This window comes from Entamoeba invadens (genome assembly GCF_000330505.1).
Source record: "Entamoeba invadens IP1 unplaced genomic scaffold scaff_1105074725601, whole genome shotgun sequence".
Taxonomy (NCBI): Eukaryota; Evosea; order Mastigamoebida; family Endamoebidae; genus Entamoeba; species Entamoeba invadens.
The window spans coordinates 474,216-491,810 of record NW_004191847.1 but is presented as its reverse complement, the minus strand read 5'-3'; the positions used below and the strand labels follow the sequence as shown (position 1 = coordinate 491,810).

Sequence of the window (17,595 nt, the reverse complement as noted above, 5' to 3'; positions counted from 1 at the left end):
TTCCACAGAATGTCTGAAAGTGTATTCGGTATATTCAACTAATTATGGTATTGAAACATATCGATTAATTGGATCTAACTTGGATACAATTAGATTCTAAGAGAATAAAAAATAGGACATAATACCACCAAATAAATAATGATTGTGTTTAAAACAATACACAATTTTAAAGAGTTTAAATATTATCATTGTTTTAAACACGTTGTCTTACTTAATAATATTTTAAAAATTTACACAGTAACTTCGTTACATTTTATAACAATAAGCAACGTTAATACATGTTTTACAAAAATGAATTTCTTGTTGTTCAAGTATCAAACATCAATTCTTCAATATGTAGGTATTATTTTTACAACAAATCTTAATCTTATTTTATCTCTGTTACTAAGATTAGGTGTATAATATAAATTATTTATATTATTAAATTTGTTGTTAATTTGAAAAGTTAAACGACCAAAAAAGTTAAATTAAAGTTAATAATGAAATAAAATCCACACGTTCTTGTTTAATTTTTTTCAAAACGTTCACGTTTGATTTAAACTTTAAATTTGAGTTTAAAGGTGAGAATCTTAATGTAGATTATTTGTCTAATAACACTTTGGTTATTTATTTTTTTTTCGCTTTTTTTAATTCAAAGATATTTTAAGCTCAAAAAAAAAACGATAGAAAATGTCTCTTTTTTAATTATTTTCTTCTGCATAATTTTGAAATCATTTTCCAAATCTATATGATTTTATGTTATATTTCCAAAAAAATTATTAATTTATAAACGAATTCGAAAAACTCGAAAACGTTATGTATATATTTGTTGCTTTATTTGCACTCTCAAGAGCTGTCGATGTGTTCATTTCACCTGAGGGCCACGACTACGACGATGGAACTTATACCAAGCCGTATAAAACCATTCAAGCTGCAATTAATTCCTTTGCCAAAAAGACTTTACCATCAGAGGGAATTACTTTCAAGCTTTTTCCTGGTAACCACAAAATAATAAACAAGACTTTAAGTGCCAATGTTAATAACTTAAATAACACAAATAACGTTCCTATCAAATTTACTAGTTCCCTCCAAAACAATTTGGCAAGTATAGTTGGTGGGACACAACTTCCAGTGACCTCTTTCAGAGCATTGGACGCAACAAAAGATTCCAAACAATACTCCAAAATACAAGCAGATGTTCGCTCAAAAGTGAAAGTGTGTGATTTAAATTCTTTGACAACCGAAGTCAATTTGATCAACATTGCCGAGACAAAAACGACTGAATTATTTGTCGACGACTTCCGTATGAAAAATGCAAGATATCCAAATAAAGATATAACGCCTGAAAAAGCAGTTGACTCTATTTATATTATTAAAGCGACCTTCACACCGGACGTCTCTGGTTTTTATAGAGCGACGACTAAAAAGTGCGACAACCAAACAGTCTGGCAGAAGACTGTAGCAGTCAATAGTAAAACTTATTATATATATACTATAAATGGTACATACTACTTATCTCCAAGAAGTGACTGCAAAGCACCAGCCATTGCTGATGGCCCTTCTTGGAGTGCCAAACGGACTTCCATGAAAGGGAGTGTAGCTCCACTTTCCAATTCTGGAGCTACTGGTAACGTTAATTTGCCCAAAGAGGGTTACACATATAGAGGGTTCATGTTTACTGCGTTTTCCGAGTCCACAAACAAAAATGCTAAAACATTTGGGTACAACAACGACCGCATCAGTAAGTGGAGTTCTGCGAAGAATTTGTGGATCAAAGGGTATTTCAAGTACTTGTGGTCGGACAGTACAATTGCTGTTGATAATATTAACACGACTGCAAGAACAATAACATTGAAATCGACAACGAGTTATGGGATTAATGCAGAAATGCCCTATTTTGTGTATAACCTGATTGAGGAATTGGATGAAGAAGGGGAGTATTTTATAGATCGAGATGAGAAGAAGATATACGTCATCTTTTACAAGACCCCAAAGGAGATTTGGATATCACACTCCACTAAAGAAGCCGTCAAAATAGATAAAGTGAACAACATCGAATTCACCAATTTGAATTTCAAGTACTTCCCAAACGGCTTTGGTTCGTCCAACAGTAAAAATTTAAAAATTAATAAGTGCGGGTTTAAACACTCTGGCAGCAACGGAATAAGTGTGTCCGGACAAAACAGTAAAATAGAGAAGAATCAGTTCTATGACATTGGAACGACGGCAGTGTACGTGTTCTGTGGCAATCGCGTGACTCTAACGAACGGAAGTTGTCTCGTCAAAGACAACACATTTACGCTCTTCTCGCAAAACCATTACACGTACACGCCAGCTATTAATTTGGGCGGTGTTGGCAATATAGCAACTCACAATTTCATCGAACAAAGTCCACATGAGGCCATCACTTTCTCTGGGAACAACCACGAAATTAGTTATAACAAAATAGAAAATGTGTGTATCTATGCGAGTGACGCCGGTGCTATATACACGGGAAGACGTTGGGATTGGCCAGGGACTGTTATTAAGTATAATTACATTTATAATATCACAGGATGGGGACAAAGTGGGTCATACGTCCAAGGGATCTATCTGGACGATATTCTCTCTGGGGAGAAAGTGTTTGGAAACATCATGCAGAGTATTCGTGGACGTGGGATTTTACACGGAGGTGGACGAGATAACGATATCACAAATAACATCATGTATGACTGTGACTATGGATACAATGGAGATATGCGTGGGCCAAATTCATATTCAACAAAGACTGGGGACTCTTGGAATTTACTTGAAAAATGCAGTGAAGGCGGAATTAATCGACTCACAGAACCGTGGAAAAGTGCATACCCTCTCTTGTACAAAATACCAAATAACAATGACCAAATAGTTAGTGAAAATCATTGGTTATTGCCTGAAAATTGTGTTGTTGATTGCAATGTGGTATACAAAAGCAAATACCGCAATTACAACTGTGGTACAAGTGTGACAAAGAACTATAAAGTGTTTAACCAAAATCTTTATAATTCATCATTGGACCCGCTCTTTGTAGACCCAGAACATGGAGACATGAGACTCAAAGAAAACTCACCAGTGTATAACATGAAGTGTTGGCAAGACATTCCATTCGATGAAATTGGAATAACAAAAGTTAATGATGGAGTACATACAAATGTTATAATCTCTGTTGTACTTCTCATGCTAGTAATCTTGTGTTAACTCGTTATTCTGTGCCAAATTTATTGGTTGTAGTATTAAATCATATCATATTTATATAATAATTTATATAATAATTATAATATAATTATTATATAATTTATATGATAATTATTTATTATTCATTATAGTTAATTTATTAATACTATATTAAATAACTATTCTATCAACTTATTATAATAATAAATTGATGGATATCTTTTAAACACAAACACGACACGTTGATGTTTTTGTTATATAGTAATTTATAATTAATATTTACTACATTTTTATCACACTTATAACTAGAAATAGTAGTTGTTATTATAATTTTTTATAGTACTTAATTATTACACAAAAAAAAACTATATTTCTAATGTTCATTAAGTTCGATAAAAAATTATTCGAATAAACAAAAAAAAATATTTATTTACTATTTTTCTGGTCTTCTTGGTTTTTTTTCTTTATCGAAATGTTTGAACCGAAGGGACTTATCAACCAATTTGGATGTTATAGTTTTGGGTTTTCCTTTGCATTTGACATATTTTGGATCCTTTATTTCCCCATCTTTATATTGAGTATCATCACTTTTACAATTCTCAATAATCTGTAAAAATTCCACAGCATTTTGAAATATTGTTCTTCGGCTTAATAGATTAGCAACATTACACAATTTCTTTTTAATATCACCTCTAGTTATTTCTCTTTCTTCTGTGATTATTCTAACTTCATGAGTTGGTTCAGTAGTGTTTTCTATAAATAAATTGGCTTTAAAATCTGCCTTTAATAGTACAGGAGTGTTATTCTGGCATTTTACAATTGGACGTATGATCGAATTGTTATCCAAGAAATACCCAATCGGACATCTATTGTCTTGAAAATTATCTTCTTTAAAAAACCTATAATACAACATGTGGTGACAAGGAACCCCACTACTTGTGTATAAGTTACAAGTACAATTATTACTATTTCCTATTGTGCAGTCTTCCATACATGTAACAGTTTTATAATTGTTGAAAAGAGACTTGATTGCATAAGGTATCAGAGTCTTTAACAAATTATCAGGGATGAGTAGTGAGAGTATTTGCATTTCTTTCTCTGTGAAAGGTTCTGCGTTGCAATGTAATTGTTTTGTGTAAAGAACAAAAGCTTGTGCAGCGGTACTCAACGAAGGAATTGTTTGTTGGAAGGACAAAGTTGCATGAGAAAAAAACGCTTCAACCAAATTTGAAGTGGCATATAATCTTTGGTCAACTTGCGATGGCAGAAAAGTATTTCTGATGTCAAATAGTGTTTTCAACATTCTATATTTGGTTGAAGGCTTTTCGACTTCGACTTGAGTAGATTTATTGGCCATATAAACCACTGATAAAAAGTCTGCAAATTCTTTTTGAGTAGGCATGTCATCTACTTGTTGATCAGATGATATTTGGATTTCAGACGTTTGCATCAAAAAGAGTAACTTGTTCACAAACAAAGCTTCGGCTTTTAAAGTGTCTGAATTTTCCCGAAACATATCATAAAAAAGACCAATTATTTCTTCCTTTTTATTAAAATGTTTTTCCAAATTCCTTCCAATATGTAAATAACAATGACGTATTTTTGTAGCTGAACCAAACACCTCCAATAATGCCGAACTTTGTGCCTCTGATCTGTCTCCTGAAAAGCCAATAGGATGTTTTTTCCTCTTATCCAATTCACTTTTTAGTTGATTGAGGAAGGTCACAAAAGAGTTTTTCGTTGAATCGTATAAAAACCCAAAACACAATAATTGTGTTTTGTTGTTATTTTTAAAAACAACCGCAAACAACGGTTTGCCAAATTTGTTGGTGCAGTGTGTATCATCAACCACAAGACAGCTTCCATCATAGTCTTGTATAGAAGTCAAACTCAGACAAAAGCAACTTAAAAACCGACCTTCTATATCAGTGAATATAACGGTATTGAAATCTTCTAGTGAATCAAAATAAGTTCTTAAATTTTCCGCTTGCTTCTTATTGTTATACCGATTTGATTGACATCTTATCTTATATAACTTTTGTGCATCTATTACAATGTTATTGTTGAATCTTGACAGCGAACTTGAAATTCCATCATTGGCATCTTTAATTAACAACAATTTTGTTTCATCAGAAATGGTGTTATGTACTCCTTTAAGAATTGTTGATTCATCATGATTAAAATGCCAAGGATTAAAAACTATACCACTAACTTTTGAATCTTTGGCAATATAAAATATAATTTCTGACGAACAACCTTTATGTTTACAAGAAAAGTATTGTTTTGGACCGTTGGTTCTGGTGTGCGTTGCTTTGTATATTTGTATTTGTTTTTCGCGGAGAGTATAAAAGGCAAATTTCTTCAATTTTGTATTCAGAGTTGCAGTTAAACTAGTCCCCAACAAATCAAACAATCCATTTCTAACTTTATCATTAACTGAAGAAAGAAAACTGTTATCTATTTGTTGACTAATTCTTATCCACATAACAGGATAGCTAATATTATCTATTACTTCCATGACAGACCTTGGCTTTAATTCTTCTTTTGATAAAGATTGAAGTTCGTTTTGTGTTGTAACACTCAGCGATGTAAATGCCACTCCTTTGAGAATAACTTCATAAATAAAAAGTGACATTTTGAATAACAAGTTAAGTTTAAAAAAATAATACAAAAAGTTTGTGTGATTTGAATTTTTATCGAACTTAATGAACATTAGAAATATAGTTTTTTTTTGTGTAATAATTAAGTACTATAAAAAATTATAATAACAACTACTATTTCTAGTTATAAGTGTGATAAAAATGTAGTAAATATTAATTATAAATTACTATATAACAAAAACATCAACGTGTCGTGTTTGTGTTTAAAAGATATCCATCAATTTATTATTACTAAAATTAAATATAGTATAGTAATAATTTGTTTATTAAAATATATAGTTATACCTCATAGCACTCATTACTACTATTTTTACTAAACAAAATAACTACTATAATTAATATAGTAATGATTAATAAAACAAAACTTCTTTGTAATAGATTAGTTAACATTTACTAATAAAATATAGTATTATTAAACTATACAAAAAATTAGGAGAGAAACAGTAAAAACTCAAAACCGTTTTATGTTGAAAGGGTTGTTGACACATCGACGCTCTACACAACCGGGCATTTCCTTTTTATCGAAAGTGAAAGAAGTGACCAACAGCGAGAGTCCGACTACTTTAACAACGAACGACACATCTTTTACTTTCAATCACATTCCTCGGACTGATTTTTCGCTCTTAACAAATTTGACACAACTTTCGATGACTAATATGAAACTCCAGTCGCTTGGGGTGATCGCAAATTTGAAACTTTTAGAACTCGACGTCTCGAACAACGAAATATCCTCTTTTGGACACGCTGAGATGACAACACTCACCAAACTCGATCTCTCCGAAAACCCTTTGTTCGACCTTCACCAGTTCCCGCCGAACTTAGTGGACCTCTCCTTGGGCAACATCGACTTTCGTTCGTTTGTGCCTGTTCTTAAAGTGGTTCTTCCCCTCAAAAAGCTTCGCCGCCTGACCCTCCCACAGTTTGCGCCATGGAGACAAACGACGCAAGAGCGGATTGAACAAGTCCAGTCGCAATTTGACCAAATTCAGAGTCTAGACAACGGCCAAATGCAAGACGTCTTAGAGGGGCGAATAGCCGCGGTGATAGAGCGACTGATGGCGCAAATCGAAGAGATGACGAACGAGTTATCTTCGCTCGAAGAGTTCGACAATCCGTTATTCAGTCGAATTCAAGAGAATTTGACATTAGACGAATTGAATGGGGAGCACCTGACTGCCCGTACTCATGACCAAAGTAGTCTTATTTACGACCACACGAATCCGATTGCTTATGTCGAGCAACGGAAATGTGGTGTTTGCAATGTTCCTTTTGACACTGGATTCAATGTGACGAGTCAGTGGGACAAAATCGAAGGGATAAGTAGTCCAAGGCAATTTGAGTATTCTCCCGTGAGTGGTGAGTTAGCTATTGGGACGATGAAAGGGGCGATCTATGTAGTCGACCACAATACATGTCAACGGATTCAAACGACATATAATGATCCAATATATGGCATAGGGTGGTATAAAACAAGGAATAATCGCATGAAAGCTGTTGTGGGGAGTTCTGAGGGGGAACTTGGAGTCATCGACTCATTTCAAACGAGTTACACCCACATCCATTCCCTTGAGAATCTCTTCTCGTTACATGTGAACACCAGCGATAGATATTTAGTGACGTCGGGGAATGGGAATGGCGTGTGTTTGTTTGATGCGAACACGTTTCAAGTGTATAAAAAGTTTGACGCGATTCATGAAGGAAAAGTGAATGTCGCGCGATTTGGGAATACCGACGAGAACGTCTTGGTGACGAGCTCGTACGACAAAACTATCAAATTGTGGGACTTAAGAAGTGGCTTGAAAAAAGAAGCGCAAGTGATGAAGGGGGTATCACTGTTTATATCAGTCGGCCTGAATTCAAGCGACACGGAAGTAGTAGCGTCGGGGAAGGACAATTATGTCGTTAAATTTGATTTGAGGAAGAATGAAGAGAACAAAGAGAACAAAAGCTCGAAAGGAACGACTATGAAGGTTCAGAAATTGCTCGAAGAGAATAATTACACACGCGCGTACTTCACATGCGACGACAAAAATGTTGTTGTGGCGTCAACTATGCAAACGTCGATATTTATGTGCGACGCTCAAAGTGGGAAATTGGTCGCAGAATGCTTCTTCGACCCATTGAAAATCGACATGTGTGACGGGTTGGTCAGTTTAAGACCACACCCGTTCGACCCATTTGTCGTCTCGGCTATTCCTTTTATTAATGACCCGTTCCAAACACTTGGACTCTATCAATGCGATATAATGAAAGATTTGTAATGGTTTGAATTGAAGAAGACACTTTCAATAACATTTTTGGAGTATTTTATTTGAAATGAAAGGTATTTTTTATTTTATATATTATAATATATATATATTATATTGTATAGTATATTTTCATTACCACCTTAAATAGTATTTAATAAATACCATTGAACATAATTCAAGAACAGATCAAATAATTAATTTATAGTAAATTATTGTTTTTTTGTTTTTTGTCTTTTTTTCAAAATTGGTATTGAAAAAACTATTAAATAGTTTTCAGAAACTATTTTTATAGTGTGTAGTCTGAAAACGGGAAATCACGAGGCTATTATATCATTTACCCGTTTTTTGAAGTTGATAAAGAGAATTTTTTTATACAAGTACAAAAAAGTAATAATTATGAAAAATTTTGAAAATTTTTTTATAATTCCAAAAAAACACTTCAATTACACAAAACTTGAGTTTTTGAAGTGTTAATTTGATTTTTAAGGTACACTAATTTATAAAATTACTTATTAACTAACAAATACAAAGAAGTCCAATTGATATTCTATGAGCCTCGACTATAACACTGTAGTGCAACTTCTAGAGGAATTGATGTGTGGGAAAGGGTCTATCCGTCTTATTCGAAAGATGTGTGAAACGACACAAGGAGAAGGGACAAGCACCAATTTTGTGAAAGACATGTTAGTCTTTTTAGAGGTACGTGGGCAACTGTTAGGGTTTATGTCTAAGATTTTTGACTCGTGGGTGAATGGGAATGATTCTCTTCTGTTTGTTATTCGGAAGAATTTGTGGTCGTACAACTGTTTTATGGTGTACCTGCACTGTTCCAATGGAGTAGAATACCTTCAAAAGCATTTCCAACGGTTTTTTATTGAAGTTTCTGAAGAGATCACTCCCGATTTGCGCGCGGAGTATAAAGAAGTCCGACGGAAAAGTATGCGAGATGAGCGTGAGGAGCGTGGTGAAGAGCGAATTAAGCGTGAGGCGTATATTAGAAAGCAGAATGAGATTCTCCAAAACATCACTTCATCCAATTTAGAAGTTCTAGAAAAGCAGCCTGAGTTGTTTGAAAGTGTGATGCAGTATGTGACGACCTTAGTAGAGAAAATTGTGACCATTTTAATCGACTCTGTGACTGACTTTCCGGGCCAAGTTGCGTATTATTTCAGTATTTTGCAGTTGAAAATTATTAATGGGTATGTCAACACGTCCTCCCAATTTATTTTGTATTTGTTTTTTGAAGGGATTTTAGTGCCCTTTTTGTCGCAGCCCGTTTATTATGGGATGATGGAAACAGTGACTAATAAACAGATGTATATCCTTAACATCTGCATTTTCGTGTTAAGAAACATTGGACTGAACACCCCAGTGAGGTCCGGGTACTTCTCCGTCTTCAATGAATTCATTCAATTCCAACACACTAAATTGATGACCCGATTCTTCAACGTCATCTGCCAAATGCACCCAACACAAACTAAATATCCGGTGACCGACGAAGAATTCCAAAGAGCGTGTTATAGACTTATTAAAACTTTCACGACGTGTAGTATGGTATTGGAACAATCAGTGGTCCAGAACACAGGACAGTCCGATATGTCGACGACTTTGAAGAAGATCAAGGAAAGCTCAAAATTAATGAAAAAACTGTATAAGGAGAAAACTAAGCCAATTGGCGTCTTAGCACCTTTTCAGTCTTTTGGAAAGAAACTTGAAACACTCGAACAAAACAAATTAAAAATGTTCAACGGCCTCTCGCCAAGAACGTTAGCTGCAAATCTGAGATCTAAAAAGTCGGCTTCACTGAATCGAGTTTTGAGTCAAAACAGAAATTATATCAACTACGCAGACTCTAAGACGGGATTGACCCCTATCATGTTCGCTTGTAAAAACCAGGAAATCGAAATATTCAAAGCTTTGTTAAGACTGAACCCAAACTACTTCTTAAGGGATTTTAGAGGGTGGAGTATCGCTCATCACATCTTCTTTGAAAAAAGAATCGACTTGTCCGTCCTCCTCATGGAAAGTCCTTTTTTGAATTTGTTTGATTGGAATGATGACTGTTTGTTAGTATATTAACTATAAATTATTAACTATATATATAAACTATTAATTGTTAATTATTAACTAAAGTATTAACTATATATATAAACTATTAATTGTTAATTATTAACTATTAAATAGTAATACACAATAATATAGAATGACATAGTAGTAAACACCCCACTACATTATTTGGTGCAATTCACCCCATGCACACAACAACTTCAAAACTGTATACTAACGTGTCTCCAAAATGGAGCAGATATAAACTCACTTAATTTGTCGAGAGAGACTCCACTGTTCAGAGCAATAAAGAAACGAAATTTTGATGTTGTGAAAATGTTGTTATTACTTGGAGCAGATCCATTTGTGAATTGTAAGAAGTGGACTCCTTACGAATTTGTACTGGAAGACTCTCAAGATTCGGAAATAAGAAATTTAGTGTTACGCTTTGCCCAACATGGAGTCTTGTCGGACTCTTCGTATGTACGGGTTCCTCAAATTAAATTAGAATATTCAAGGGAGATAGCTGGGGTTTGTTTTTTTATGTTTTTATTGGTATATTGTTCATTTGTATGTGAAGTCTTGTTATTTCACACCAAATAATTTGTATAGTTTTAATTAATCTTTTTTATTACCAATTTAATAAATTAATTAATAAATACTATTTACTTATTCTATAAATACATCTTTCTTTTCTATATCAATAGACGACATAATCTATTAAATTATAATATATTTATTAATAAATATAGTAATTTATATATAGGGTGTTGAAGATCTATTTGTAGCTTTAGAGAAGCATGACCCGATGATGTTTGATGTCCTGTTAGACTCTCACCGGAACGAAGATGAGAAAGGAATGTTTCATGATGGGAATACGATGCTTCATGAGATCTGTAGAAGTGGAGACACCGAAATTCTTAATATTTACATAACAAAGCGTTTTCTCTCGAAACAAAATGTTCGGATTCCAGTAGTTAAAGTTAATGAAGAGGGTGAGACACCATTAATGACTGCATTAAGGAAGAACCGAGGGGAATGCGCTTTAGTTCTATTAAGTTATAATATCGACAACTTAACAGAAACTATTAACACGTCGAATGGCCGCAACATACTTCATTACGTTGCAGATGCTAAGATCCCATCTGAGATTAAAAGTACTTTGTTTCTGTCCCTCATCATTCGAATGGTCAATATTAATCAACAAGATAAGAACGGGAATACGCCATTGCATTTACTGTTAATGCAAAAGGAAGACGTCAAATTGACTGAATTGCTGTTGATGAATGGGGCGGATATGTTCATTGAGAATAAAAGACAACAACAGTGCATTCACATCTCAATTGAAAATAAAGACGTCGCGAACTTTAACTTCTTGTTTGAGCACGAGTACGAGTGGGTCGACGAGGACTTTGAGTTTTATCACACGTTGTATACGGACGACTGCACGTTACTCATTCCACATGTTATTAACTACTTGGTGAGTATCAATGCATCATCACCAGTACATAAGTGGGAAATTGTATTAAAGATGAAAAGACTTTTAGACTTGTCCGGCCTCTTTGATGAGTCGAAAATGGTGAATGGAGATCCACACATTTTTACACAACAAATGGCTATCAAATATGAGTCGGAAACACTTTCAAATCAATTGAAAGAATGTCTCATGAAAGACCAAAAAGATGAAGAAGTCGTCCAAGAAGACTGGATTAGAGAAAGAATTAATATGGGAATATCACAGGGAATTAAAGGAGAAAATACTTTGAAGATCTCAATAGAAATGCTCAAAGAAGACTTACAGAGATGTCTTAATATCCAAAATTCTTTACTCAAGAAAGACACCAAATTCGACGTCCACATTTTGCAAAACTTGGTCAAGAAATTGTATTTCGCTGCGCAACAAGCAAACGCACAATACTACACAACTTCGTCTGTTGATAACCAAAAAGAAAAGGATAACTTTTAACTTTTCATTGTAATTAATTACTTCTTTATGTTAAACTATAAAATGGTATGAAACAGTTATAACTGAATTATCAATACTTAATAATACATTGATAATTTATTATGGATAATTATAATTATACTTAGACAAATATAAATTATTAGTTTATTTAATTATTAATTTTATCGTTTTAATGTTAATAATATTACTAGTTTTTTTTATTTAAATAAAAAGAAAAAAGTGGTTTTTTGACCTTGTGAAGTATTTAACTATAGCTTATTAATAAAATATATATACAGTATAGTTGTATTCTTAAATTTCATCGACCATCTTCTTTACAAAAATGGTTATGAATTGTTGGATTAAATAACTATATTTTATAGTTTGGATAAGAGAAAATCAAGATTGGAATCTTCCAGCTATTATTATTTTAATAATTTGAGAAACACAAACCAAAACACAGAAAATGCTTTTTTATTACTTTTGAGTTTCAATTTACTTTTTTTATTAATACGAATAGTAACTTAATAATAAAAAATAATAAAATAACAGATGTACGTGTTAAAAAACAAAAAAACCAATTGAATGACAAAAAAGGAAGAAAAACTTCAATTTACTATTTTTCAATGAGTTTTTTATAGTAAAAATTAAATTAAAAGAATTAAATGAAATAGTTAAATTGAACGACTTGGATTACCTGAAACGATGGAAGAGTGATGGGTAGTAATTCTATACTTTCTATCTTAAACAACTAAAACCAAAACTATTTTTTAATACCAAAAAGAAACTACGAACAACTTAATAAGCAGTTTTCATGTCATTTCTATCATTTCTTTTCAAAAAGAAGCAGATGAATGTTTTGATGTGTGGGTTGGACAACGCTGGGAAGACATCACTTCTTTTGAAAATGCAAGGCGAAGACCCCAAAAGTGTTGGGACTAAACCGACAGTCGGCTACTTAAATCCCTGTTTTAAATACAAAACGTACGAATGGCTCTTTTGGGACGTTTCTGGAGCAGCAAAATTCAGAGGGTTGTGGCGTTCGTATTATCCAAACTGTAGGTGTGTCTCGTTTGTTATTGATTTGGCAGACTCAGAACGAACTGACGAGGCAATCGACGCACTCAAAAACATGTTAAAAGACCCGGAAATCAAGGACTTGCCTTTCCTCATTTTGTTGAATAAAACAGACCTCAAAGCACACGACAAAGCAATCGACGAGAAAATCGGACTCAACGAAACGCTCAGCAAGAGGTGCAAGATCTTTGCTTGTTCGGCGTATTCCGGCGAGGGCGTTTTCGAGGGTCTCGACTGGCTCTGCTATACTATGAAAAAAAATTCAAAGAAATGACGCGTTTTTGTGGTTCATTTCTGTTCATAAACAAAAACTCTTATAATGTGGTTTGTTGGAAGATGTCCTGATTGAATCGCCGTGATATAAACCACTAAATTACATGTTTTGCACAGTCATTGGCACAAGTTGTTCATGATGGTCTTTGAGTTCATAGCTTCCTCGAGCAGCATTGGCAGCTGGCCAGTCGTGGTCATTTCTTTCACACTCTTCTCCAGCTGAATCACAGAGTTTTCAAGGACTTCTTGTCGATACAGAAACAAATCTGAGGCGACGTCGTCTCTGGGCAGAAAGAACATTTTGACGTAGGAGTACTGGAGAGCTTTGAGGCAATTTTCGACAGATGAACAAATCATTCCCAGAACCTCGACCTGTGCCAAGTTCTTTGTCTTCTCAAAAAGCATCTTTTTGTGTTGCACAACCTCCTCGAAGCGGCCAATTTCTATTTTGTTGTTCAAAAAGTGTTCGTAATAATACTCATACCTCTCGGCATCCGACTTTGTCTTTTCCGCCTCTTCGTCGAGTTTTTTGGCCTCGGACTTTTCGTAGAGTGTGCATCTGTAAAAACCGCCAGTCTTCGGTCCGTGGTTTTTCCAGTCCCCTCTACACATCCAACACCACTCACCATGGCACTTTGGACACGTCATGTGATTGCACCCTTTTGTCCTTTCGGTCATGAGCCCACAATGGAAACATGGTTTTGAAATTGCATTAATTGCGCGCTGACTCTCCGCCTCCTCCTGGTACTGTCCTTCCCATTTCTCAACTTCGGCACACGTTGCTGGTTCGTGCCTCTCTCTTCCACAACCAAAGCAAAACTCATGGCCGCAGTAACAAGAAACTTTGATGTTTGGTTTTCCGGAATGGATTACGTGGATCACTCTCTCGCACTCATTTCCACAACATCTCTGGTACGAGCGGTGTTGTGCTAAAAAGTTGTGGACAACCATTTTCTTGTAGAGTGTAATTACCTCTTTAGAGCAGTACGAGAGAACAAATTGGAGCGACAACGGTTGTACACATCCCGCTTGCATACAATGGAAGCTGTCATACGAAAACGTCGCGTTTGTTTTCAAATTGTCGTTCCAACACTTAACACAGAACATGTGCCCACACCTTTCTCCCACCAACCGTCCTTCCTCATAGCATATGTCACATGTCCCATCCTTCATGAACAACTCAAACGAAGGTCCATTCTTTTTCGGTTTGTTTGTCCCTCCAGATAGCACCGCGATCGATGATTGATCCAATTCAACTTCGTTGACCTCTGAAAATGTATTGATTTCGTCGAGAAACAAGTTGTAGATATCTTCCTTTGTCAAGATCTCGTACTTTGGCTTATTTGGAGTTTCGTATGAAATGACATTTTCGGAGTCGCTTTGACTGTCCAAGTCGTCGGGTGTGTTAAAAGACAGTGGTTGCAGTGTGATATACGATGGTTTCAAATTGGGCGATTTAACCTTTTTCTTCATGACGACGAGTTTTGCCTCTCTCTTTCTTTTCTCCTCCTCATTGCTTTGTGTGGTGAGAGCGTTTTGAACAGCAGCGTCCATGTTCCAGCTTGATCGGATGAGTGAGTTCGTCGCAGTGATTGCATTGAACCCCATCTGCATTAAAGTGGCAATGGACTTGACTTTCCGTCCTTTAAATCGTTCAACAATTTGTCGATCATTGATGGTTGAGCAAACAGCACAGGGGTGACGTTCGGAATGGCACCTTTTACATATAACAAAGGCACCACAGACAGTGCAAACATACACTTTGCTAAATATGGAAACAGTCTTCAGACAATCCTCACAAACAACAGTTTTGCTTATGTAGATCTTTTTAAAGCTATCCACAATGGCCATTTCTTTGTGTATTTCCTCCGATTTTTTGCACCCAAATGTGCTGGCGTTCGACCATTACAATCTCGTCGAACTTTTCACAATTTTCAAAACACAAATTTCTCAAAAAAACCACTCTCGTTACGTCACCTTGACGGGATGTGGTGGTGTTGATGTATTTTTTTACAATCTGGAATGGAATGACAAAACTAAAAACAATTATTTTTATTTTTTTTTATTTATTTATAGGTATTAATAACTTTTTTACTATTCCTTTTTTATATAACTTGGATTTAAAAGTTAGACTAGACCCTTGAATTGAACAAATTCAATTTTTAAAACTCAGTTATTTTTGTGGAGACATATATTAAAAAAAATTAGTTTTTAATAACAAAAACAATAACAAAAAACCTTTTTTTTAAAAGGTTAATTGAGGTTTATTTTTTAAATTTCAATATATTTAAATAATTAATAATTTGTCATAGTAATTAAAATTATTAGTATTATTATACTATCTAAAAAAAATTTCAAATATAATAAATATAATTATAATTTTTAATTACAATTCATATAAAATTAAATTATTACAATAAAGATAAAAACAAAAAAAATAAAGTGAAATGTTTTGTCAAGGAGTTGCAGGAGTGGTACGTATTTTTGTGCGGATGTTAACATACACCCTTGTAACTGGCGCATTTGTATTATTTTTTATTTCATGCTTCATCCATTTCACTGTGATCATTCCTTCAATGTATTACGTTTATCCAACGTTTCTCGCAATTATTATTACACTTCTCTCAATGTACCAAGTACTTTTCTTCTCAGTTATGTATGTCCGTACAATGTTTACAGCGGCAGGGACTCCGCCGCCGTCAGCCGAGTTATCGAAGTACTTTAACGGACCGATAGAATCGAGTCCCTTCACTGTATGTCCAAAGTGCAACGCGCTGAAACCGTTTCGGTGTCACCACTGTTCGATATGCAATAAATGTGTCTTACGGATGGATCACCATTGTGTGTGGATGTGCAATGACATCGGTGTTGGCAACGTCCGTTTTTTCGTCTGCTTTTTGGTTTCCTTTGCAATTTCTCTCCTTTTAGCTTTTGTCGTTACGGCACCGTTAAATCTCAAGTTGTCACTTTCCATAAAATTGTTAATGACGCTCGAGGCGGTATTGGGTGTCGGGATCGGCATCTTTAGTTTTTTTCATGTCATATTTGTTCTCACCAATCAAACATCATTAGAAGTTGCAGACAACATAAGAGATTATTTTTTAAGACCAAAAAATGAGAGAAAGTTCATCACCCCATATGACTTGGGAATCGCAAAAAATGTCAAACAAATTCTGAGATTTAACAAGTGGTGGGAACTTTTTAATCCTTTTGCAAAGCAGGTCGATATAAATCAACTTGATGTGATTATTTCGCGAAAATTTATGGAGTACACTGATTTTCTTGACGATGAAGAGGAAGATGAAAATAACGGAATTGTAAATCATTGATGCTTTAAAAAGATATCTTGTATTAACCCGTGTTGATCTTTAAATAGAGAATACGTCAAATTTTTAATAAAAAAATATTTAAAAATAAAAAAAAATATTTGAAAATATTAAAAGTTGAATTAATGTTCACTTTGGAGGAAGTGAATAAAATGTTCAACATTCAGGAACTTGAAAAGTAATAGCAACGGTCGATGAGTTTGTTTTCGGTGTTCCGCACAAAGCATGTGAATGTACTTCTATGTGGGTTTGATGGAGTTGGGAAGACTTCGATCACGCTCAGTTTGTCTGGTTTAAATCCATCAGTCTTTCCACCGAAGCCTACATTTGGGTATAATTCCCCAACTCTACACTTCAGTGGAGTCAAATGGATTTTTTGGGATGTATGTGGCCAACAAAAGTTTCGAAATTTGTGGCGGTCGTATTATAAGAATGTTCAATGTGTTGCGTTTGTTATTGATGCAACTGATACTGAACGTTTTGAAGACGTAAAATCGACATTAATAGCTATGATTAATGACCAAGAACTCAAAAATTGCCCTTTTTTGGTCTGGGTCAATAAAGGACATGTGGACAAATTAAATGAGCTGCCGAAAAATAAAGTCCTCGTTTTGGACTGCGACGCAATGAATGGAACTGGTCTTAAAGAAGGACTCAAATGGCTTAAAAAGGAAGTCAACCCAAAAAAGTGAGTGCCGATATGAATTGGGGCATGGGAAAATAACGATGTTTTAAGTATAACTTTATGTGTATGTGGTTTTTTATCGGACAAAAAATAAACAGAAACTTTGAGTTTGTTAAACTCTATTTATATTATATTTTGTAACTTATTATTTTACAGTCAGGGA

At 34.4% G+C, this 17,595-nt stretch overlaps 7 protein-coding genes across 7 annotated transcripts; 6 read left to right on the top strand and 1 right to left on the bottom strand.

The window, feature by feature from the left end:
• Window positions 1-795: 795 nt before the first annotated feature.
• On the top strand, window positions 796-3,195 carry EIN_328960 (hypothetical protein; the record flags this gene model as incomplete). The annotated part of the gene is made up of 1 exon (XM_004185487.1): window positions 796-3,195. The coding sequence occupies one exon, from the start codon at window positions 796-798 to the stop codon at window positions 3,193-3,195; it is 2,400 nt and encodes a 799-aa protein (XP_004185535.1).
• Window positions 3,196-6,295: 3,100 nt separating this feature from the next.
• EIN_328950 (hypothetical protein) lies at window positions 6,296-8,092 on the top strand (the record flags this gene model as incomplete). Its single annotated transcript, XM_004185486.1, has 1 exon — window positions 6,296-8,092. The coding sequence occupies one exon, from the start codon at window positions 6,296-6,298 to the stop codon at window positions 8,090-8,092; it is 1,797 nt and encodes a 598-aa protein (XP_004185534.1).
• Window positions 8,093-8,629: 537 nt separating this feature from the next.
• On the top strand, window positions 8,630-12,092 carry EIN_328940 (ankyrin repeat-containing protein, putative; the record flags this gene model as incomplete). Its single annotated transcript, XM_004185485.1, has 3 exons — window positions 8,630-10,142; window positions 10,296-10,657; window positions 10,893-12,092. The coding sequence occupies 3 exons, from the start codon at window positions 8,630-8,632 to the stop codon at window positions 12,090-12,092; spliced, it is 3,075 nt and encodes a 1,024-aa protein (XP_004185533.1).
• A 793-nt stretch (window positions 12,093-12,885) lies between these two features.
• EIN_328930 (ADP-ribosylation factor, putative) lies at window positions 12,886-13,422 on the top strand (the record flags this gene model as incomplete). Its single annotated transcript, XM_004185484.1, has 1 exon — window positions 12,886-13,422. The coding sequence occupies one exon, from the start codon at window positions 12,886-12,888 to the stop codon at window positions 13,420-13,422; it is 537 nt and encodes a 178-aa protein (XP_004185532.1).
• A 116-nt stretch (window positions 13,423-13,538) lies between these two features.
• Window positions 13,539-15,272, bottom strand: EIN_328920 (protein ariadne-1, putative; the record flags this gene model as incomplete). Its single annotated transcript, XM_004185483.1, has 1 exon — window positions 13,539-15,272. The coding sequence occupies one exon, from the start codon at window positions 15,270-15,272 to the stop codon at window positions 13,539-13,541; it is 1,734 nt and encodes a 577-aa protein (XP_004185531.1).
• An 818-nt stretch (window positions 15,273-16,090) lies between these two features.
• EIN_328910 (zinc finger protein DHHC domain containing protein, putative) lies at window positions 16,091-16,750 on the top strand (the record flags this gene model as incomplete). The annotated part of the gene is made up of 1 exon (XM_004185482.1): window positions 16,091-16,750. One exon carries the CDS (start codon window positions 16,091-16,093, stop codon window positions 16,748-16,750), a length of 660 nt encoding a protein of 219 aa, XP_004185530.1.
• Window positions 16,751-16,941: 191 nt separating this feature from the next.
• On the top strand, window positions 16,942-17,439 carry EIN_328900 (ADP-ribosylation factor, putative; the record flags this gene model as incomplete). Its single annotated transcript, XM_004185481.1, has 1 exon — window positions 16,942-17,439. The coding sequence occupies one exon, from the start codon at window positions 16,942-16,944 to the stop codon at window positions 17,437-17,439; it is 498 nt and encodes a 165-aa protein (XP_004185529.1).
• Between the last annotated feature and the right edge of the window lie 156 nt (window positions 17,440-17,595).